The following is a 23,321-nucleotide window of genomic DNA, read 5'->3' on the forward strand; positions in this document are numbered from 1 at the left end:
TTTTTTCCCCCCCTTCATTTCTTGAAAATACTGAATAGGGACACTCATTACTCGGTACTTTCTAATTTTTCTTGCATTATAACCACCTGGAGGGACTTAAAAAATACACGTCCCTGCCCTTTCCCCCTCCATGAAAGGTACTCAGTGAATCTGGGGCGGGGCTGAGCACCTGTATTTTTAACCAGCGATGCCACTTAAGGAAGGGGGGCCTCAGTCGGAAAGTCAGACTTCCCCCATCAGAACCCTTGGGGTGGGGCCCGGGCACCCATGGTTTGGTGAGTTCTCTCAGGCGATTGTGAGGCAGGGTCAAGAACGAAAAGCGCGCGCAAGCTCCGGGCGTCTGCGCCCAGGCCAGCGCGAGGTAAGGCGCTAAAGTGGTTTTCGTCGAGCGGGAATCTCGGTCTTGCCGGGCGTCCTCAGTGAGAGGACCGCGTGGACCAACTCTGGAGACACTGGGGTGCTCGGGTCGCAGAGGCCGCGCAGCACGCAGGGATTTCCCCCTATCCGTCCCGCTACCGAGGTTAGTAGCTCTTTCTCTTCCCCTTGTTATCTGGCACTCAGGACGCACATCCTCCCAGCCTCGCCAACCTCCCACGCCGCAGGTCGGGAGCACGCGGAGGTGCCGCAGGGCGCAGGCCGAGGCCCAGGCCCCAGTAGCTACCGCCAGCCGTCTGGTGGGCGGACTACCTCGGCCCCCCGCCCTCTCAGCCAACACTTCTTCAGGCCGGGCCCCTCGCTCTGGCCGCGGCTCCACCAATCCCGGGCCTCGCCTGCCGCCACCGCCTCCGCACCTGCGAGGAGGAGCCCGCCCGCCTCTGCCGCAGCCGTCGCAGCGTCCCCGCCCCGTTCCGCCCCCTTCGCGGCGCCCAGAGATCATAGGCCGCCGGCGTCCGGCTGCCAGTAGTCGAGGAGCGGAAGCCGCTTTCCTGAAGCGGGTTTGGGTGCTCCAAAGCCCGGCCGGCTGCTAAACCGCAGCTTCCGGCAGCCGCTGCAACGGCTAGGCGCGGGGCGCGGGCGCCCCGAGGACCCCGTAACCGGGCGGGCGTCCTGAACGGGCAACCCCGCCGAGGGAGGTGGCCGTGGCGGTCGCGCTCGGGCGCCCCGTGCGCCGCGATCCATGCCCGTGTGGTGCTGCCGCTGCTCCCTGGCCGGTCATTTCAGGTGACTTCTCCACCGTGGAAGAAAAGGGGGCAGGCGGAGGTTAGAGTGCTGCGGGGCCCTGCGGCAGGGCAGGGGCCGAAATGGGTAGAGGCCGCGCGGGTTAGGGAGTCGGGGACGGGTCGGGGGTGGAAGGCAAGCCCCTGAATTGCAGAGGTCTCCCGCCTCGGCTGCTGCTTCCTCCTGGTTCCTGTCTAGTCGAGGTTCCCCGCCTTGGCTCCTGGCTCTGGGGGACTCTCCTCTGTTGTCCCCTTTTCCTCTCCCTGGACCGTACTAGTCACGGGACTGCGGGACCGGCTAGGCCCGGATCTAGTCGGTTACGGCGAACTGAGACTTAAAAGTAGTGCAAAGTTTTAGTGAAGGGTTGTGAGGTTCTCCCAGCCCCCCACACACCTTAAACATTTTTTTTTCTTAAAAAAAAAAATCTAATAACCTAAGTTACTGGGTTGAAGGGAGGCAGGGAGCTATGTTTAAAATGTGATGTTCTAGCTACAAATACGTTTCTGACTTTTAAGATGTCAGTCATTGTAAGTCATATATATTGTAGAAATTTGAAAAATGTCGCGATTCTAGACTAACATTATGAGGAACGTTTTTAGGGGTGATACGGATAATACATTTTAAAATAAAAGTTTATGTACTAGATCTAGCACAGTTGGCCAACATTTCATTCAGTTATGGAGAGAAAGACCGAAAGCAATTTGAAACTAGTTTTAACCTTGTGGTGAAGAAAAGATAAGCTTAGCGAAGACTTTAGTGAAGTGCCTTGCCTTATATAACACGAATGTGTTAGAATAATGATATGCAAAACTTCTTTTGTAAAATATGAAATTCTGATCAGAGTTCTTAAATTGGGCTGCATATATAGACTTTAGGTGGCCAGTGAACTTGGATGTAAAGAAAGGTACCAGGAATTTTCACTCAACTTTAACCAAAATCTGTTTTCTTCAACTGTGAATATAAGCAGTAAATCACAGTAGTATTTGTGACTTTGTCATCAATAGAAATCACAAATATTTTCATACCACATTAATTGTTGCAGATACCTAGAAATACTGTTTATTTATTTCTTCAAGATTACAGTAATTATTTTACATCACTGAACTTGTTATTTAATACAATAGAGGAATACATAAAAACATATTCCAAGTTTACTTTTTAGTTTCCTTGTAAATCCTGTTATGTATTTAATAATATTATTCAAAGAAGAGGTCCAGAGGCTTCACCAAATTGCAAAAGGGGTGTAAGGCACAGAAAAGACTCAGAATTCCTGTTGAACTAGAGCAGCAATCCAGGCTTGCCTACCTTCTCAGTGAGTTTTGTAGGAGTCTCTAAATTCTGGATATTAAAAATTATTTTATGTAATAAACTGCTGGATCTTAAATTCTAGGCAAATTTGTGTGTTGCCTACTTGACAGTGATTTGAGAGTATCAGATCCACTTTGGAGAACTTTAGAAAACAAGTTCGCCTAGTGAAAACTTGTTAAACTGAAGCCCCTGAGAAAATAATATGCTTTTTAGTAAGTACTGTCCAAAAGCCTTTTGACACCTTTTGGTACAGTTGAATTCTAAGGACACAGCTTGGGATTCATACGTGTTCAACTAACCCTAGGTAGTAAATATCATGTGCTTACGTCCTTTTACAGAAATGTGGAGGAGGAGGTGAAAACAATGTATTTGCTGTATTTTGATCTTGAGGGATAAGGGAAAACAAGCATGCTAGCCAAAGAATAAAAATTGTGATTTATAAACCATATTTCCATTGTATAAACAGCTCTATCTTATCTAAAATTTAAAAAAGAAAACGTTTATTTAATAATTAAAACATTTCCTTAGAAGAAGGTTTATAATTTACTAGCACACTTTTTTTTTTGAGTAATTTCATTAGGAACACATTTTAAAACCAATTGTGACAGTGTCTACATTTTGGATCTTGCCTTATATCTGAAAGAATAAATATTGTGAGAGAACTGTCTCCTAACTTTCCAAGGAAGAAAACTTCCATACTTCCTGTTCTAGAAGATAAAGAGTGTGACTGACTTCCTTTGTGACTTTAGAACTTTCTTTTCTTATGGTAGTATCAATTTGGTAAAAATCTAAGCTCATGCTTCCAAAGACTAAACTCAGGTAGTAAAGCATTTCATTTTGAAGGATTATTTAGAAAAGTATTGCTAGGTGTGAGAAAAGTGTTTTGTTATTCAAATATTATGTCTGTGCCATCCTTTTAAATTTGTTTTGAGTCTTTGGACCATAATGTTTCAAAAACACAACATGGAAGGCATCTAAAATCATCTGAAATTTCAAATAGTCTTCTAATTTGATGCCTAAGAATAAGGTAACTATTTCTGCATATGTGTAAAGTGCTGTTCTTTACTATTTCCTAAAATTTAATTATATTTTCCAATTTATTGCCTCAAATAAAGGAAAAGTAGATTTTTTTAAAGTAGATTTTTTTATTACTCAAATACTTGTTTTAAATAGAACAAACATTCAGCAAATTGGATATCTGCAGTGGAAATTTTCACTGTTCATAGACCTGTGAACACAGTATGCATATAGTATGCATATACTGTAAAATATGTACAGCAATACTAAATTTATAGTTTAGACTCTGAATTTTTTAGAAAGTATACTTACTAATAGGTCTTTGTTTCATTGTTGCTTTATGTAAATTCAGTGAACCTTATTTTCATTTCTTCTCTTGATTCAGTTTTTCATGCCTGTGTTAAACCAGTATTTATCAAGTACCATGCAAGTTTATTACAAATAGTTTATACCAATATTATGGATTATATACACAAAGATTATACCTATGACCAGTTAGTAGAAAATCAGAACAAATTACGTATACTCTGGAGAATTAAGATAAGCTAAAACTTTGGCTCTATATACTCTACTTGAGTCTTGGGAGAGACTAGTGTCAAATTGCTTGAGGCCCACACACACACAAAAAACCTACTAGATCTAGTAAATGAATTCAGTGATATTGCAGAATACAAGATCAACATACAAAAATCAGTTGTATTTCTGTACACTTACAATGAACAATCTGATAATGAAATTGATAAAAATTCAATTTATACTAGCATCAAAGAGAATGAAATATTTAGGAATAAATTTAACAGAAGAAATGTGAAACTTGTACATTGAAAACTAGAAAACATTGAAAAGAATGAAAGGAGGCCTAAATAAATGGTATGGAATCCCATTTTCATGGATTGAAAAGCTTAGTATTCTTAAGATGGCAATAATGGCAATATTCCTTGAATTTATCTACAAATTCAGTGTAATCCTATCAAAATCCTAGCTGCCTTTTTTTTTCAGAAATTGATGAGCAGATCCTAAAAGTCACATGGAATTACAAGGAACCTAGAATAGCCAAGACAATCTTGAAAAAAGAACAAAGTTGGAGGATTCACACTTCCTAATTTTACAACTTACTACAAAGAAACTGTAATCAAGACAGTGTTACGTTGGCATAAAGATAAACATAGATCAGTGGAATAGAATTGAGAGTCCAGAAATAATTCCCTTCATTTGTTGTCAGTTGATTTCTGTGGGATCCCAAGACAAAAGGGAAATATCAGTCTTTTCAACAAATGATGCCAGGACAGATGAATATTCACAAGCAGAAGAATGAAGTTGGACTGCTACCTCATACTATATACAAAAGTTAACTCAAAATGGATGAAAGACCTAAATTTAAGAACTAGAACTATAAAACTCATGGAAGAAAACAGGTTTGTAATCTTAGATTAGGCAGTGCTTTCTTAGATATGACACCAAAAGTACAGCAACAAAAGACAAAAATAAATTGGACTTGATCGAAAATTAAAACTTTTGTGATTTAAAAGACAATATAAAGAAAGTGAAAAGACAACCCACAAAATGGGAGAAAATATTTACAAATCATATATCCAGAAAGGGACTTGTATCCAGGACATATAAAGAATTTTTTTAACTCAACAATAAAAAAGACAGCCCAGTTGGAAAGTGGGCAAATAATTTGAATTATTCTCCGAAGAAGATATACAGATGGCCAATAAGCACATGAAAAGATGCTTAACATTATTAGTCATTAGAGAAATGCTAATCAAAACTGCAATGAGATGCTACTTTACATCTACTAGAGTGGCTAAACTAAAAAACACAAAAAATAACATGCTGGTGAGGATGTGGAGACATTGGGACCCTCATATCACTGGTGGGAATATAAGATGATGCACACTTGGGAAAATAGTTTGCTAATTTCTCAAGATGTTAAACATAGAGTTTACGGCCCAGCCATTGCATGCACTCCTGAGAGAAATGAAAACATTTATCCACACAAAAATTTATATATGAATGTTCATAGCATATTTGTAATAGCCAAAAAGTGGAAACCATCCAAATGTTTATCAGCTCATGAGTGGGTAATATACAATGGAATATTATTCAGGCATAAAAAGGAATGAAGTACCAATATATCCTACCACCTGGGTGAACCTTGAAAACATGTTAAGTGAAAGAAGCCAGACACAAAAGACTACATAATGTATGAGGAGTTCCATTTATTTGAAATTTCCAGAGTAGGCATCAGTAAGACAGTAGATTAGTGGCTGCCAATGGCTGCAGGGAGGGAAGAATGAAGAATGAGTGCTAAGGGGTGCAGCATATACTTTTGGGGTGATAAAATTTCTCTGAAGTTATTGGTAGTGATTGCAAAACCTTGTGACTACTTAGAACCCTGAATTGTACACTTTAAAAGGGTGAATTTTGGACTTCCCTGGCAGTCCAGTGGTTAAGGCTCCGTGCTTCCGCTTCAGGGGGCGTGGGTGCAATCCCTGTCAGGGAACTAAGATCCCACATGCCAAGTGGTGCCGCCAAAAAAAATAAATAAAAGGGTGAATTTTATATGTGAATTATATCTCATTAAAGGTCTTTTTTTTCCAAAGCATTACCAAGTTCCCTCTATTTATTTACCTTGGTTTAAGGCCTGATCAGATGATCTGTTGTTTTTCTGATGTTTTTGAGCTCTTGAAAACTTTGTCTTTCTTGATAGAAGCCTAACAGAGGAGGCATTTTATTTCTAATTGTCTTAACCTCTTTTTTCTTAAGTATAAACCAATTATTTGAGAAGACTAGTCCAGTGTAATGAAAGATCCTTGTAAAATGTATAGTCAGGGGGTTGGTGGTGGTGGGATGAATTGGGAGATTGGGATTGACATATATGATTGGGAGATTGGGATTGACTAATATGTATAAAATAGATAAATAATAAGAACTTGCTGTACAAAAATAAATAAAATTCAAAACAAAATGTATAGTCAATTTATAGAATTGATAGCTATATTAAAATTCTGAGGCCTGCCAGGAAAAAAAAAAAAAGGTTTCTTGAGACATCTTGACTTTGAATATTAAATGCTTCTTAATAAGTTATTAAAAAAATGAATTCTACTGTACCTTTAAGTAAAAGTGATTTGGAGTTTAAGCCAACACTTCTAGCCATGATTTTTTTGTACTTAAGGAATTTAAATATTTGTTTCACAGCGTTTATTTGTAGACTTAAGAAACTGACCAAGGCATTTTAGATCATTGAGTTTTGCTTATAAAATCAAATATGGTAGTAACTGCTAAAGTACCTTCATTCAGTCATTCAGAGGATTATCAGTTTGCTCTCAGAGAGTACAGGATATCAGATAATATTCAAGTATCTAGTTTAATATTTATATAGTCTCAAGTTGACTCTAACCCCCAGCATATCTGCCCTTTTATTAATGTGAAACATTTGTTAGGGTTTGAAGAAGGAGACATCTTTTTAATTATCAGAATCTTAGAGTGATGATCATTTTTATTAATTAAATTCCAGGTTATATATATGGAAGCAACAGTGTTTGAGATAGGGATGTCAGGAGGAGACTGGCCATGATGTCTGCATCTCCTGAAAAAGAACTGTGGCCTTTACAACCACCATAATATTCATGAGGCCTGGATACCTAAAAGGACTAATCAGAAGCATCCAAAGGAAGCTGGAGAACCTGTCCTGGGCACACACTTTGGAGAAATATCAGGGACAGGCTCAAGTATAATATACTCTTGTTGAGTTCAGTTGTCAAGAAGCAGAAGGCAAGACAGCCAGTACATCTGGATCTGATCAGTGGTGGGAGTTGGAATGCTCTGAAAGGGATGGATTGAGCATAAGACTTCTTTCAGGGGCAGGCTTGCAATGTGAGGAGGGGCTTTCCTAAGTAGCCATATCCAAAGGGTATCAGTTCTGGCCAAAAGGGGCCATGTATTGTTAGGGGAGCCCAATTACTGGGGGTGGGAAATCTATCAGTGTATCCTGGGGAACTCTGCCCTATCCTGGCGTGGTTCGGGAACTTGGAAAGTTATAGGGAAGGAGAAATTTTGGTCTCTGCCTAATTCTTTCCATGTGTCATCCTCGCCCAAGGATCAGTGAGTCCTGTGAAATAACTGATCCATTCCCATGTTTATCATTTTAGGAATAGTAATAAGCATACTCACCCACTGGTCAGTACTGTTTAATATTTTCAGACATTGGCCTGTTTCTGACTATATGAAAATGAAAAATAATTCAGGAATTCTGTTCTAAAGTAATCTCTAGTATAATGCAAAACATTAACTGTGTTCAAAGGATACTCCATTTATTACATGAGCTTGTCAGAATGCCAAAACTAGTTTCTAGGGAGGCAGTTGGGAAAGAAGGTAGACTGGAAATTAATGTTAAGATCTTTGCATTTTTCAGTATCTCTTTGAGAATAAGATGTATAAACCTTATTTTTTTACCAAAATGCACCATTTGTAATATATAAGTTCAGTAACTTTTCCTTAAAATATTATGTGACTGTTTTTTCCCAAATATACTACCTCTATTGCACTCATCTTTTTATTAATGAGAAAAAAGTGAAGGAGAAACTTTCCAGTCCTAGGAGATCTCAGAATTATAAAAATCCCTAATACAATGTTATGTCTTTGGTCATTAAAAATAGCTTCTTATTTAAGACTTGCCTTCAAGGCATTAAAGAGACATGAGCAGCTACATTCAGCCCTCCATATCCACATGTTCTGCATCCATGGATCCAACCAACTGCAGATGGAAAATATTTGGGAAAGAAAAAATTCCAGAAAGTTCCAAAAAGCTAAACTTGAATTGGCTGCATGCAGGCAACTACATACATAGCATTTACATTGTATTAGGTGGTATAAGTAATCTAGAGATGGTTTAAACTATGTGGGAGGATGTAGGTAGGTTTTATGCAAATAGCATGCCATTTTATATAAGGGACTTGAGGATCCATGGATTTTGGTATTTGGGGAGTGAGGGTGGGGTTCTGGAACCAACCCCCCTTGGATACCGAGGGACCACTGTATTTAGGATTTCTAGCAAAGTGGTGTACATTGACGTGGCTAAGGAACTAATTTGAAAGCATTAATCAAAAGGATTTCCTTTTTTCCTTTTATGGAACTATTGAATATTTTATGGCCTAAATAAAATCTGAATAAAGACAGATTTTTATAAAGGCTATATTGACTGTATATCTGTTGTTTTGTTTTTGTTCCATATTTTCCTTTTAAAAGAAACTATAGTGACCCTGAAACTGAAGGAGAGATTTTTAATTCCTTAGTGCAATATTTTGGTGATAATTTGGGGCGAAGAGTTAAAGCTATGCCATTAGTTGAAGAAACTTCTTTACTTGAAGATTCATCAGTGACTTTGCCTGTGGTAGTAATAGGTAAGTTTTATTGCATTTTATCTCTTAAAATTACAGTTCTGATCCTTACTACTTTTAAAAATGCACAGTTACATAGCATAAGTCCTTAGGATTGTATTGAAAAGTATTCTTAGGTTGCTTAATATTTTTAAATAACCAATAACCAAATCCTTGGAGAGAGGAATTGGTTGATCTGATATTAGATTCTGTGTTAGAATAGAACAGTTTTTCATTGAAGGGTTGATATTACTCTATTATTTTAAAATATCAGTAGTCTATTAGTTGTGTTACTTATATGACAGTGTCATGATAATGATGATAACCAATGTTATTAGAGCCCTGTGTACATTATTGGATTATGCCTTAAAACCCTATAGCCCTCTGAGGTTGTAGGGTATGGACAGACAGGGAAACTCAGTAGTTGAGTAACCTGTGCAAGTTAGTAGTCAGTGCTCAGTTAGTAAAGAACATTATAGTACTCTACAGTTAGGTTTATAATATTTTAACCATATGTTACTATTATATTTCTATTGTACCACCTCAATAGATAGGTATATAAGATTAAAAATTAAGTTATTAATAAAACCTAATTCAAAATTACAAAATTTTATGATTTTGTTTTATTGCATGTATTTAATTACCTGTCATATGTATCTTTAATATTCAAACTCATGAAGTTGGACAAGTACTGTAGTGTGAAACCAAGCCAAAGGAAGGAATTATGGGACATAATGTACCTTGATGGCATATAACTTCCTTAGTTTCTTTGACTTGTTTCAAGTAATGGAGAGGAAAGTCCTATGCTCTGTCTGGCATATTGACATCTCTCCATAGGAGATTCAGTAAAGGAAGGAAGGAAGGAAAGCAAGATAGTTCTACACTAGATTCCCCTCTAGGGGAGCTGACAGTGTTTGCAGTATTTCTCATCCAAGATATCTTGGAAACTAAATCTCACATTCATTTCCCACTTATATCCAACCCTGGTTTTCCATCCTGGATGTCTTGCCATAGGCAAAGGAACCTATGTCTTCTTGTTCTAGTTGGGCTATGGCAGGGTCAGAAAAGGAAAAACTACTTTCATCTGCACCTTACTTCCCCCAAAACAATCTGTTCCTATTTTGCCTCAGCTAGCCAAAGCATAGCTTAACCTCATGTATATAGGGCTATTATTGCTGGCAGTAGCAGTGCCAGATGATCATAATAAAGGGCTAATTTCCTTAATGTATGTAATTGGTTTTCTGTTGCTGTCATAACACATTACCGCAAACCTGGTGGCTTTAACAACATAAATGTATTTAACTGTTCTATAGAACAGAAGTCCCAACAGTGGTCTCACTGGGCTAAAATCAAGGTATCAGCAAGGCTGCATTCCTTTTGGAGGCTCTAGGGTAGATAGAATGTTTCCTTGCTTTCCCAGTTTCTAGAGGCTAGTATTCCTTGGCTCCTGGACCCCTTCTGAATCTTCAAAGCCAGCAGTGTTGTTTCTCTTCTAACCTTTCATAGTTATGGTTCCTCCTTACCACAGGTGGGAAAGGGTCTCTGTTTTCAAGGACTTGTGTGATTAGATTGGGCCCACCTGGATAATCCAGGCTACTCTCTCTAGCTCACGGTCCTTAATTTAATCACATCTACAAAGTCGTTTTTCTCTGTAAGGTAACACGCTCAGGTTCTTGGGGTTAGGAATGGGAAATCTTTGGGAGTTGGGGCACATTCTGCCTGTGTATATATTTCTCTATGAACTGTTTATTTGTATTCTTTTTGTATTGTCTTTTGAGTGTTATTTCTTTTTGATTCTTTGAGATATTAACTCCCACTATTTTTTGTATAGTCAGTATTTATTTTAATAGGCTTTATTTAGAGCAGTTTAAGTCTATAGGAAAATGAAACAAATTACAGAGAATATTTCTGTAAATACTCTCCCAACCCCCTTTTATTAACATCTTTATTATATATTCCTTTTCTTCTCCTTCCCAACCCCCTTTTATACCTTTTATTAACATCTTGCTTTGGTGTGGTACATTTGTCACAATTGATGAACCACTGTTTTTATACATTATTATTAACTAAAATCTATAGTGCACATTAGGGTTCACTCTTTGGGTTGTACAGTTCTATGGGTTTTGCTGGGTATATAATGTCATGTATTATAACATCATATAAAATAGTTTCAGAATAGTTTCTGCCCTAAAAACCTCCTGTGTTCCACCCATTTATCCTTTCCTTCAACTATCAAACCTTGGTAACCACTGATCTTTTACTATCTCTATAGTTTTTCCTTTTCCAGAATGTCATATATATGGAATCACTGTATGTAGCCTTTTCAGACTGGCTTATTTGACTTAGCAATATGCATTTAAGATCCCTCTCTCTGTCTTTTCATGGCTTGATACTCATTTCTTTTTATCACTGGATACTATTGCATTGTATGGATGTTTCAGTTTACCCATTCGCTTATTGAAGCACATCTTGGTTGCTTCCAGTGTTTGACATTTATGAGTAAAGTGCTGCAAACATTTATGTGCAGATTTTTGCATGGCCATTAAGTTTTCAACCCACCTAGGAGTGTGATTGCTGGGTCATACGGTAAGACTATGTTTAGCTTTTTAAGAAACTGTCAAATTGTCTTCCAAAGTGACTGTATCATTTTGCATTCCCAGCAACTATGAATGAGAGTTCCTGTTGTTCCACATCCTTGGAAACATTTGATACTGTCTGTGTTTTGGGGTTTAGCCATTCTGATAGGTGTGGAGTATCTCGTTTTAATTTGCAGTTCTGTAATGATATACAATGTTGAGTAATTTCTCATATGCTTATATTCCATCTCTATAGCTTGAGGTACAGAGCTTTTCCCTACTTTTTAATTGATTGTGTTGGTGGTTTAATGGTTGAGATTTAAGAGTTCTTTGTATATGTTAGAAACAAGTACTTTATCAAATACGTGTTTTGCAGATATTTGCTCCTAGTCTGTGACTTGCCTTTTCATTCTCTTAACAGTGACTTGGCAGAGCATACATTTTAAGAAGTCCTGCATATCAATTTTTTTCTTTCATAGATCTTGCTTTTGGTGTTATATCTAAAAACTCATTACCAAACCCAACGTCACCTAGATTTTCTCATAGTTATTTTCTAGATGTTTTATAATTTTGTTTTATATTTAGGTCTATAATCTGTTTTAATTCATTTTTGTAAAGATATAAAGTTAGTATCTAGATTCACATTTTTTACATGTGGATGTCCAGTTGTTCTAGTACCATTTGTTGAAAAGATTATCCTTTCTCCATTGCATTGCCTTCGCTCTTTTGTCAAAAATAAGTTGACTGTATTTGTGAGGATCTATCTCTTGGCTGTCTATTCTGTTCCATTCATTTATATATTCTTTCATTTCCACACTGTCTTGTTGACTGTAGTTTTACAGTAAGATGAAGTTGGATGGTATTAGCCCTAACTTTGTTCTTCAATATTATATTGGCAGTTCTGGGTCTTTTGCCTTTCCATTTAAACTTTAGAATCAGTTTGCCAATATCCACAAAGTAACTTGCTGGGATTTTTATTTTGATTGCATCAAATCTGTAGATCAAGTTGGGAAGAACTGATATCTTAACAATATTGAATCATTCTATCCATGAACATGGAATAGCTTTTCATCAGTTAGATATTCTTTGAGCTCTTTCATTAGAGTTTTGTGGTTTTTCTCATTTAGATCTTATGTGAATTTTGTTAGATTTATACCCAGGTATTTCTTGCAAATATAAGTGGGGTTGTGTATTTAATTTCACATTCCACTTGTTCATTACTGGTCTGTAGGAAAGCAATTGACTTGTATATATTAACCTTTTTCATGCAACATAATTGCTTGTTACTTCCAGGAGTTTTTTTGGTCAATTCTTTGGGACTTTTGACATAGATAATCATGGCATTTACAAACAAAGACAGTTTTGTTTCTTCTTTCCCAATCTGTATACCTTTAATTTCCTTTTCTGGTCTTAGTGCATTAGCTAGGATTTCCATTAAGGTGTGTGATGAGTAGGAATGGTGAGAAGAGACATCCTTTTCTTGATCTTAGAGGGAAAACCTCCCTAATTTCTCACCATTAATTATGATGTTAGCTGTAGGATTTTTGTAGATACTCTTTGTCAAGTTAAGGAATTTCCCCTCTGTTGTTTGTTGAGAGTTTTTACATGATTAAGTGTTGGATTTTCTCAAACGTTTTTTTCTATTTCTGTTGGTATTATGATTTTTCTTTAGTTTTGTCTCTTTCTTTTTGATTCAAGGAAATTAGCTCTTTACCTCAGATCTTAACTCCCAGTATTTGCCATTTAAAAAAAAATTTTATGAAGTCAAATGGTTTATTTTCCTTTCTGTCTTTTGAGTTTTGTGTTGTACTTAAAGGCTTCTTGCTACAGCATTATAAGTAGAAATAGTAACCTCTTTCCTAATATTATGATGTTACTTTTCATGTTTATATCTTTGAGCTTATTTTATTTGGGGCAAAATATTAGATAAGGAACAGGATATTTTTCTGATGGCTTATAGTTGTCCCAGATAGATTAAATTTTTGGTAGATGGATATAATAGAGAAGTGGCAACCCAGACTAAAAGAACTACAGAAATCAAAGTAGTTGTTGGAGTTCAACAACAACAAAAAATCCAGTTTGGTTTTGGGTAAAGGATATAGAAATACAGGAGGGAAATTATTAGGAGGTGGGACTTGAAAGATGGTTGAGACCAGAACATGGAGAACACTGGATAGAAGAAACAAGCAATGAAGGGCTTTGGGTAGAGCGGGTAACATAGCGCGGGTAACATAATGAGAACTCTGTTATGAGAACTCATTTGAATGTAGAATGTGAAATGATTTGAAGTAGGTGAATCTTGAAGAGGAACAAGAAGAGATTTTTGTCTTCTGAGTGAGAATAACAAAGACAACTGAATGGATATAGGTGACAAAATACATTTAAACCAGAACCTGATTAACTTAGGATTTTCCTGGTAAGTATCATACCAGCAAAGGAATGAGGTTTAAAGGAGAGGCCACCAAAATGGAAGAACTCATGAATTTGCTTTTGAACACATTGTGATTAAGTTATTAGTGGTTCAGTGAGGTGAAGAAGTGGAATATGGAAATTTGGGATATATTTTTGGGGTAAGAGGTCAGCCTAGATATCTAATTTTGAGGGTTAGTAGCATAGAGAGTTGAAGCTTTGAGTAGGTGAGACTCCCAAAAGAAAATAGGAGAGAAGACAAAAATCTTCTCTTGTGAATACTTGGCTTTGAGAGTTTAGAGAAAGAAGAATTGGTGAAGGAAAAAAACCATCTGTGAAACAGAAAAGCCAAAGAACATGAGTATTAAGATGCAAGATACACCCCTCTCCACCTTTTTTTTTTTTAATAGGAAATGGACCCTCAGGAATCTGCCTTTCTTATATGCTGTCAGGCTACAGACCATATTTATCATCAGAAGCAATACATCCAAACACAATCTTACATAGCAAATTAGAAGAAGCGAGACATCTTTCCATTGTTGATCAGGTATGATTTTTCACATGTTGATGCTTTTAAATTTATTCATACTGAGACAAGCTTAGTTTTCTACTATATAAGCATTGTATTTCTTAGCTGAAAACCTTTTCTTCTAAGTAACACCTAACATTTTAATTTTAGAATTGTAAATATATTCTGCTGAGTTGCTTCCATTTATTTTCCTGAATTAATTAGAGCAGAATTTCACAAATTATTTCCTGATGGAGTTTAATAGGTGCTGTATGCTCTGGTAAGTTTGGGAAATGCTGCTTTTTATTATTAGAGTGTCATGGTAGACATAGTAAGGCATACTAGCATATTAAAGCCATCTTCAAGTTTTATAGTAAAATGATCTGATTAACTTTTTGAAACCCAACCTTTTCCCATACTTATTTGACCAGAGAATCTATTAAGATCTCAAAGAATGTCAGTGTTTTGTAGCACACTCTATGGGAAATGCTGGAGTACAATAATGGTCTTCACTATTATTATGTTAGCTGGCGTTTTTTTGTTTGTTTTTCTAAATTCTATCTGCCTTTTTTCTTTCTTTTAAAAAAAAAATTCAGGACTTAGAGTACTTGTCTGAGGGCCTTGAGGGTCGATCATCCAATCCTGTTGCAGTACTTTTCGACGCACTTCTTCATCCAGATGCTGACTTTGGGTATGATTATCCATCCATTTTGCATTGGAAATTAGAACAGCATCATTATATCCCTCACTTAGTTCTTGGTAAAGGTCCACCTGGTGGAGCTTGGCATGTGAGTATATTTTCCTTAGCATTTTAGTGAATGTGAATTATACGTCATCTTGATAAGACCATTTTGATTCTTAAACATTATGATATAATATTATATATGATGATTACCACATCTTTATCTGAGAATTTTAATGTGTTTGGATAAATATGAATTAATTACTAGTAGAAATTAAGCCAAATTTGATTAGTGATAGTGTCTTAGAATAAGTGTTTCTCTAAGAATTATACAGAAAATATTTCAAGATGTTTTGCATAGTACAACATTTTTAATTCATTTATTCGTTGTAGAGTTTACAAAATTTCACACAGTATTTCATTCTAATATGTATTATTTCCCTACATTTTCAAGATCTTAAATGAAAAATGTAAAAGAAAAAAATTTGTATTAGTCTGCTTGGGCTGCTAAAATAAAATACCATAGACTGAGTGTCTTAAACAACAGATTCACACTTTGAAGGCTGGAAAATCCAAGATCAAGGTGCCAGATGATTCAGTTTATGGTGAGGGCTCTTTTTCTGGCTTGCAGACAGCTGCTTTCTTGCATATCCTTATGTAGCAAAGAGAGTGTGAACTCTCTTCTTGTAAAGCCACTAATCCTGTTATGAGGGCATCAGCCTCATGACCTCATCTAGCCCTAATTACCTTCCAAAGGCCCCATCTCCAAGTGCCATAACGTTGGGGGGTTAGGGTTTCAGCATGTGGATTTGGGGGGTGATACAATTTAGTCCATAGCAGAGGTTAAACCAGAGGACTATCAACATAAAGATTCAGCATATTTCATTAGCGGGCAGCAACTAATAATTATTCTTCACTCCTGTGTCCTTAGCAGTTAGTACAGTGTCTAGTGTGTGGTAAGTGCTCACTTGTACAAATAAATGTTAAATAATTTTTGCTATGTTATGAAATAAAGACTTCATGGGAATTTTAACTTTAAATATCAAATCTTTAGTATAAACTTCAGTTGGATATTCCTATATTAGTGCAATGTTATATGGCTAAAAGTTGTTTACATTTATCAAACGATTGTTTCAGAGTATTTGGGGACTTTATAGATTATATCACTGACTTTTTCATCTTAATTACCTTTATAGTAATGGATAGCAACTATCAAAATATCTGTGCCTTTTAGCTTACATGTTTATATTTGCTTTGTTAATAAGTAGCATTCTTAATAAAACTGCATTTATTGGAAAAGCCATAATATATTGTTTAAGTTTTTAGAGAACCTTCTATAAATTCCTGAGGTTTTATTGTACATATATATTTTCTGCTTGGAAAAATGTGCAGGCAATATTTGATCTCTGTTACTTCATTTCTCCCACTTACATTTAGGAAAGTTAAAGTATGGATAAGCCTTGATTACTAAAAACATATTTGAATCAGTGCTAAAGCGATATATACCTGAAACTTGGTTCCAATCCTAGTATCAGGCTCAGCCTGCTTCAAAGCAGTGGCAACTTGCTGCATTCTCTTCCTGTGGTGATCTTGTACTGTCACAAATAATATGACTTTATAAGCCGTAGCACATAGTAAGTGCTCTGTAAATGTTAGCTAATAATAATAATAATAACAAGTCCCATTCCCAATACTGGACTGTGTAGAAACAGGGCAAGAAGGGTTCAGATAAAAGAAGGCATAGCTGAAAAGAGTTGGTTGAAAGAGATCATTGAGGTCATTGGGAAAGGTGCTTTTTTGGCCCTTGGGCTTTTCTTGCTTTGTACTGAGCAAAGTAGAAGTAGGGCAAGCTTGAAGGGGCTCACTTCCTTAAAGGCAGCATTAGCCTCAGCAGTGAGTCTGTTCTTAATCAGGCAACCACTTACTTATTTCCCTAGTTTTAGAAAGCGATGCCTGCTGTATTGAAACCAGCTTAGACTTCACAATCATAATTGATTGGGGGAGGGGGGAAGCCATTTTGCTGCCCATTTAAAAAAATTTGTTGGGCTTCCCTGGTGACGCAGTGGTTGAGAGTCTGCCTGCCGATGCAGGGGACACGGGTTCATGCCCCGGTCTGGGAGGATCCCACATGCCGCAGAGCGGCTGAGCCCGTGAGCCATGGCCGCTGAGCCTGTGTGTCCAGAGCCTGTGCTCCGCAACGGGAGAAGCCACAGCAGTGAGAGGCCCGCGTACCGCAAAAAAAAAAAAAAAAAATTTGTTAATAATATTAACATGGAAAGACATTTAAAGTGTTAGAAATGAATGACCTTTTCCCCTTTTGTTTAAAATGAAAATACTGATTTGCTCCTCTAACACGATATTCTGCATCTAATTATGTTGATTATAGGCATTGGGTAATATTGTAAATCTGATTTATAAATATATAGTTACATGAAAGAAGGAATATAGATACTACCAAGCGTTGAAAATATTTTAAAGTTAATTGGAATAAATTTCCAGAGGTGATTTACACAACCATTTAGGATTTATTAGAGCTCTGCTTATCCAGACTTAATTATAGTAAAGGAGATGGCTTTGGTTAAAAAAAAAACAAAACACCTTGTTACTGAAAAAATGTGTTTTTTGATAGTACATTTTTTATTCAAATAGAATATGGAAGGCTCGATGTTGACAATCAGCTTTGGAAATTGGATGGAGCTACCTGGACTTAAATTTAAAGATTGGGTATCTAGCAAACGAAGGTAAAGATCAAACTATTAAAATTTTGGTGTACAATGGGAGTCTGTCAGCAGATCTCAAACTAGCTGTGATCCTGTCTTAGATGAATAATATTGATGCATGTGTCTTTCAAATAAAACCTCTTTGCAGCAGTGGTTATGAGCTAGTTTCTATTTAGATTTTATAAAACTAAGCACACAGAAGTAAGGGCTTGTCTACAGATTGTTAATCATAGTTTTATCCCACTCTCCTGTTAAACCACTCTGTTTTGTTACTTTCTTGTCCACCTACATATCCTTTCCTTATTTACTTATTTTTATGAGTGGATATATATAACTTATTTTTATGCATGCTTATATAACTTCATGTATGCATATCTCATGTATACATACCTAAAGTATTTGACTTTTCAGAGTAGAAGAGTATATATAATGAATAATTTTAAAAAACTTAAGATTTATATGATCTGAAGAGAAACCAGAATATATATAATGAATAATTTAGAATGATGGAATAAAATAGAATCTGTGATGTGATTGCCTACTTGGCTGTAGAGGTAAATATTTAATAAGAATACTAAAATATGAGAATAGAAAATATGAAAATCCCCTAACACAACATTGTAAAACAACTATACCTCAATGAAAATTAATTTTAAAACAAAGAAAATATGAAAATCTCAACTTGAAAGAATAAAAGTTTATTTTGTATTTATTTGGGAGAAAGAACCCAAAATTTAAAAAGAGAAATATGAAAAGCCCTATCATTTTCAAGCCATTTTCATTCCTATAGATAGGAACTACTAATACACAGAATCTACTCTACTTTGACTGCTGCCAGAAACAATAAATTAAAGCAGGAAGTTACTCAACCTTTGTTAGAACAGGGCTGTAATGTTTGAATGCTTGACTTTCTGCTAGATAGAAACCATGTTAATCTACAGTAATTGTCCTTAATTTAAGAAGATTTAAGGAAAGTAAATTTAGACCAGAGTAAATTTAAACCTTTCAAATATGACTTTTGGGTTTTTAAAAAGGAATTTTATATGGGTTTGAAATGTTAAGTTGCAAAATCAGGCAAATTGTACAAGTTCTTGATTTTCATAAGTAAGAAAGTGAAATTGCTCAACATATTTTTCCCTTTATGATGTGGGTAAGAAAGGGAAAGAAAGCTTTATGATTTACATACCAGAGTGTTCATTCTTCTAAATTGAGCATATTGTGTGTTTAAGTAATATGTGAAAATGAATCTTGTGATAAATATTAGCTTTAGTTCCTGCCCTTGCATAGTGTTAAGACTCTCAGACCTCTAGAGATTGGCAGGGTTTAAATCCTGACTCTGTACCTTCTAATGTTATGACCTTGGTCAAATAACTTAAACTAGCTATCAACTTCCTAGTTTGCAAAATGAAGATAATAATAATAGTAACTATTACATAGGGTTTCTGTACAAATTGAGAGTTAATACATTCTAAATCTTACTTATTATAGTCATTAAACTTTGAACTTCTTCCAGTTACAAGTTACACTGAATTATGTGAAATGATTTGGTGTTTTTTCTGGGTTTTCTTGACCCCCACTGCATGGCTTATGGGATCTTAGTTCCCCAACCAGGGATCAAACCCTGGCCCTCGGCAGTGAAAGCACGGAGTCCTTACCACTGGACCACCAGGGAATTCCCTGATTTGGTGTTTTTATTTCTACTTACTTCTAATTGGGGCATTGTTTAAGGATACTAACGCCCATTGCTTTAAATTTCAAGTGGAAAATAAAAGATGTATTAACGTGCTTTTTTCATAAAGAGCAGCTTATATTTATAGATCTCTTTATGAGTAGGAAAACACAGAGAGAGAACTGTTATCTACTTAAATATGATTTTGCTCAGCAAAAGACTGATCTGAATTATTTTTGGTCATTAGGAAAACAGAAAGCAACTTATTAAAAATCGTGTCTAGATATTATGTTTGAGAAGTATATGTATTGCAGTCAGACCTGTAATATCTCAATGGTTGTAAACAATTCAGTCAATAGTTAAATAGAATACAGACTGAATAGTATAGCTATAGACTGAATTATTTAGATTACAATTGTGACATAGACTAAAATAGTCTAATTTTCAGATATCCACATTTTAATCCATTTATTTAATAAAAGTTTATTGATAAAGGCAGCTAATCTGAACAGATACCTATACAAGGCATTGGGGAAACAAAGATGCATTAAATACAATCTCTACCCTCATGGGACTTCCTCCATTGATAAACTAATTTATTAACATTTTTAAAGAAAAGGAAAGGCTTTCTTTCTTTGTAAAGTGTTATGGTAAGTGTTAGCTTTAGCTTGGACAGTCCAGAGGAATTAAAAAGATGTAATAGTTTACTAGATGGAGAAGTGCTAATCATGGAAACTAAAAGTGTTATCCTCATAGAATATTTTTCCTTTTCTTTTTATAGGAACCTAAAAGGGGATCGAGTTATGCCAGAGGAAATAGCTCGCTACTATAAACATTATGTAAAAGTCATGGGTCTTCAGAAGAATTTCAGAGAGAATACTTACATTACCTCTGTATCAAGACTCTACAGAGATCAAGTTGATAATGATGGTCAAGACAGAGATATTTCAACACAGCATTTACAGATAGAGAAGTCAAAATTTACCAAGAGAAACTGGGAAATCAGGGGTTATCAGCGAATAAGAGATGGTTCCCATATTCCCTTCTGTCTCTTTGCTGAAAATGTAGCTCTGGCAACTGGAACATTGGATTCTCCTGGCCGTTTGGAAATTGATGGGGAAGATTTTCCTTTTGTGTTTCATTCAATGCCTGAATTTGGAGCCGCTATAAGCAAAGGACAGTTGTGTGGCAAAGTGGATCCAGTGTTAATTGTAGGTTCTGGGCTTACCGCAGCTGATGCAGTACTGTGTGCTTACAACAATAATGTCCCTGTGATTCATGTATTTCGCAGACGAGTAACTGATCCAAGCTTAATTTTCAAACAGCTTCCCAAAAAGCTTTATCCAGAATACCATAAAGTCTATCATATGATGTGTACTCAGTCATATTCTTTAGACTCAAATCTTCTATCTGATTATACCAGTTTTCCTGAGCACCATGTGCTTTCCTTTAAGTCAGACATGAAATGCATTCTTCAAAATATCTCCGGATTAAAGAAAATATTTAAGCTCTCTGCAGCAGTAGTATTGATAGGTTCTCATCCCAATCTGTCCTTTCTGAAGGAGCAAGGGTGTTACCTGGGCTACAACTCAAGCCAGCCAATCACATGTAAGGGTAATCCTGTGGAAATAGATGCATATACATATGAGTGTGTTAAAGAAGCCAACCTTTTTGCATTGGGTCCTTTGGTTGGAGACAATTTTGTTCGATTTTTAAAGGGAGGGGCACTGGGTGTTACACGCTGTTTAGCTACAAGACAGAAGAAAAAAAAGCAGCATTTATTTGTTGAAAGAGGAGGAGGAGATGGGATAGCTTAGAGCAGGTTTACAAGTAATTTATATGAACACTTTACCATTAAAGATTTTTAATAGTGGTTTTACAGTGTACTGGCTTGAATTTTCTGAACTTGAATTAACTGAGAGAGCCTCAAGCTATAGTAACTATTTTTTAAAGTTATCAGAATTTGGTGTCCTGATTACATTATAATGTATCAAAGGTGTCAATTATCAGACAAATAGAAACACTGCCAATCTGGTATACTTTAAGTTCTCACTTAACTAAAACATTCTTTTCTTCCAGGACTTATTTTTTGTGATCATTGTTGGTTATTTATGTTTGATTACAAAATATGACAGCATTGAATCTATAAAACCAGTCATTAGGCCAGAGGTTTCCCTCACTTTATATATTGGGTCACCTTGCTGCTCAAAGGGTGGTTCAAAGATAGCATCAGCTTCATTTGTGGCTTGTTAGAAAGGTAGACTATCAGGACCCAGAACAGACTTACTGAATCAGAAATTACATCTTAATGAGATCCTCAAGGAATATGTATGCTTATTAAAGCTTGAGACACACTGGTCTAAAAGAAAATGGGATGTAAAGGTACAGATAGATGCTGAGGGTGGGTGGAAATAGAGGGCATATACTACTCAGGTTTTATTTATTTTGAAATTATCAATTGTATAAATCTAATTTATTAACAAATATGGGCTTTTAAAATTTTTTATTGTTGAAACCTTGACAGGTAATTCATAGTTTCAGCTTCTAATTTAAACAGTCCAATAATGTTGGCATATACTGAGACATCCAGGAACCTGCTGAGATATTTTTTAGAGATATATTCTCTAGTTAACTAGCATAATACTTAATTTGCAGTTCAATAAATTTTGAATGGAACAATTTATTCCTTTGTGAACACTGAGTTAAGTTCTGTCACTGAAACTTAAGATATTTGGGCATAAGTACTTATAATATTGCAATACTTTCTGAGTATTACCAGAATTATTAAACATTAAAATTGAAAAAGTTAAAACCTGTCTTTTCTATTCTCAAGATGATTACTTTGAAATTTGTTCATTGGAGATGACATAGCATTTAATCCTTTGGTTATTTATTGAATTATGTTCTATCTTGATTTATATTTAGGTGTGCTTAATGTCTTGTGTTTTCATGCAGATCCCCAGAAATTTAGTATTAGACAAGAAAAGTGTTACTTGTGAAGTTCTCCATGGCAAATTGAATTTCTGAAGTCTTTTTCTGTTACTATTTTTTTTTTTGGAAAATTTATTTCACCTGGAATGTGTTTATTCAAAGTCTATTTCTATTTTATTTATTTATTTATTTATTTATGGCTGCATTGGGTCTTCGTTGCTGCACACGGGCTTTCTCTAATTGCAGTGAGTGGGGGCTACTCTTCATTGCAGTGCGTGGGCTTCTCATTGCTGTGGCTTCTTGTTGCGGAGCACAGGCTCTAGGTGCGCGGGCTTTAGTAGTTGCGGCTCGCAGGCTCTAGAGCGCAGGCTCAGTAGTTGTGGCGCACAGGATTAGCTGCTCTGTGGCATGTGGGATCTTCCTAGACCAGGAATCAAACCCATGTCCCCAGTATTGGCAGGGGGATTCTTAACAACTGTGCCACCAGGGAAGTCCCTCTTTTTTTTTTTTTTTTTTTTTTAAAAAATGGGCTAAAAGTATTTTTCTGTTCATGTTATTGCAATGTTATGTGCTTACAGAATAATAATTCACCTTAAAATAGAATTGTTTGGAATAGACATCTACAACTAGCTGTTTCAGATGAATTCTTACACTCTTGATAACTGTCATGTATGATTAAGTCGGTTTTAGAAATGACTTACCCAGTTTTTATAATGGTAACTTTTTCAGATTAGTTTCACACCTATTGATATGGTATAACATCCTTTCATGCACTTGATTGAGCACTTTCTTGTTTGTTCTTTTGAGTTCTGAATGAGTTGGATTGGATGTTTTTCTTAATGTCGATTCTAAATTGAAAATGACATTGTTATAAAGATGGTTTCTAGGGAAGGATAAAAACTGTTGACATGCCCTTGTGTCTCAAAAGTTTGCTTTTACCCAACCAATAGCATTTCTGC

General features: G+C 36.1%; 1 protein-coding gene across 2 annotated transcripts; it reads left to right on the top strand.

Annotated features, from left to right (window-relative positions):
- The first annotated feature begins 939 nt into the window (after positions 1-939).
- On the top strand, positions 940-22,572 carry OSGIN2 (oxidative stress induced growth inhibitor family member 2). 2 transcript variants are annotated; one of them, XM_024755880.1, is made up of 6 exons: positions 940-1,161; positions 8,737-8,891; positions 14,263-14,399; positions 14,957-15,148; positions 17,692-17,783; positions 20,213-22,572. In XM_024755880.1, exons 1-6 carry the CDS (start codon positions 1,118-1,120, stop codon positions 21,246-21,248), a joined length of 1,656 nt encoding a protein of 551 aa, XP_024611648.1. In that variant the 5' UTR covers positions 940-1,117; the 3' UTR covers positions 21,249-22,572. The 2 variants fall into 2 exon arrangements, with proteins under 2 accessions (XP_024611648.1, XP_024611649.1); XM_024755881.1 differs by having other exon boundaries at positions 1,120-1,200.
- The last annotated feature ends 749 nt before the right edge of the window (positions 22,573-23,321 follow it).

This window comes from Neophocaena asiaeorientalis, unplaced genomic scaffold (assembly GCF_003031525.2).
Source record: "Neophocaena asiaeorientalis asiaeorientalis breed wild unplaced genomic scaffold, Neophocaena_asiaeorientalis_V1.1 scaffold728, whole genome shotgun sequence".
NCBI classification, from domain to species: Eukaryota; Metazoa; Chordata; class Mammalia; order Artiodactyla; family Phocoenidae; genus Neophocaena; species Neophocaena asiaeorientalis.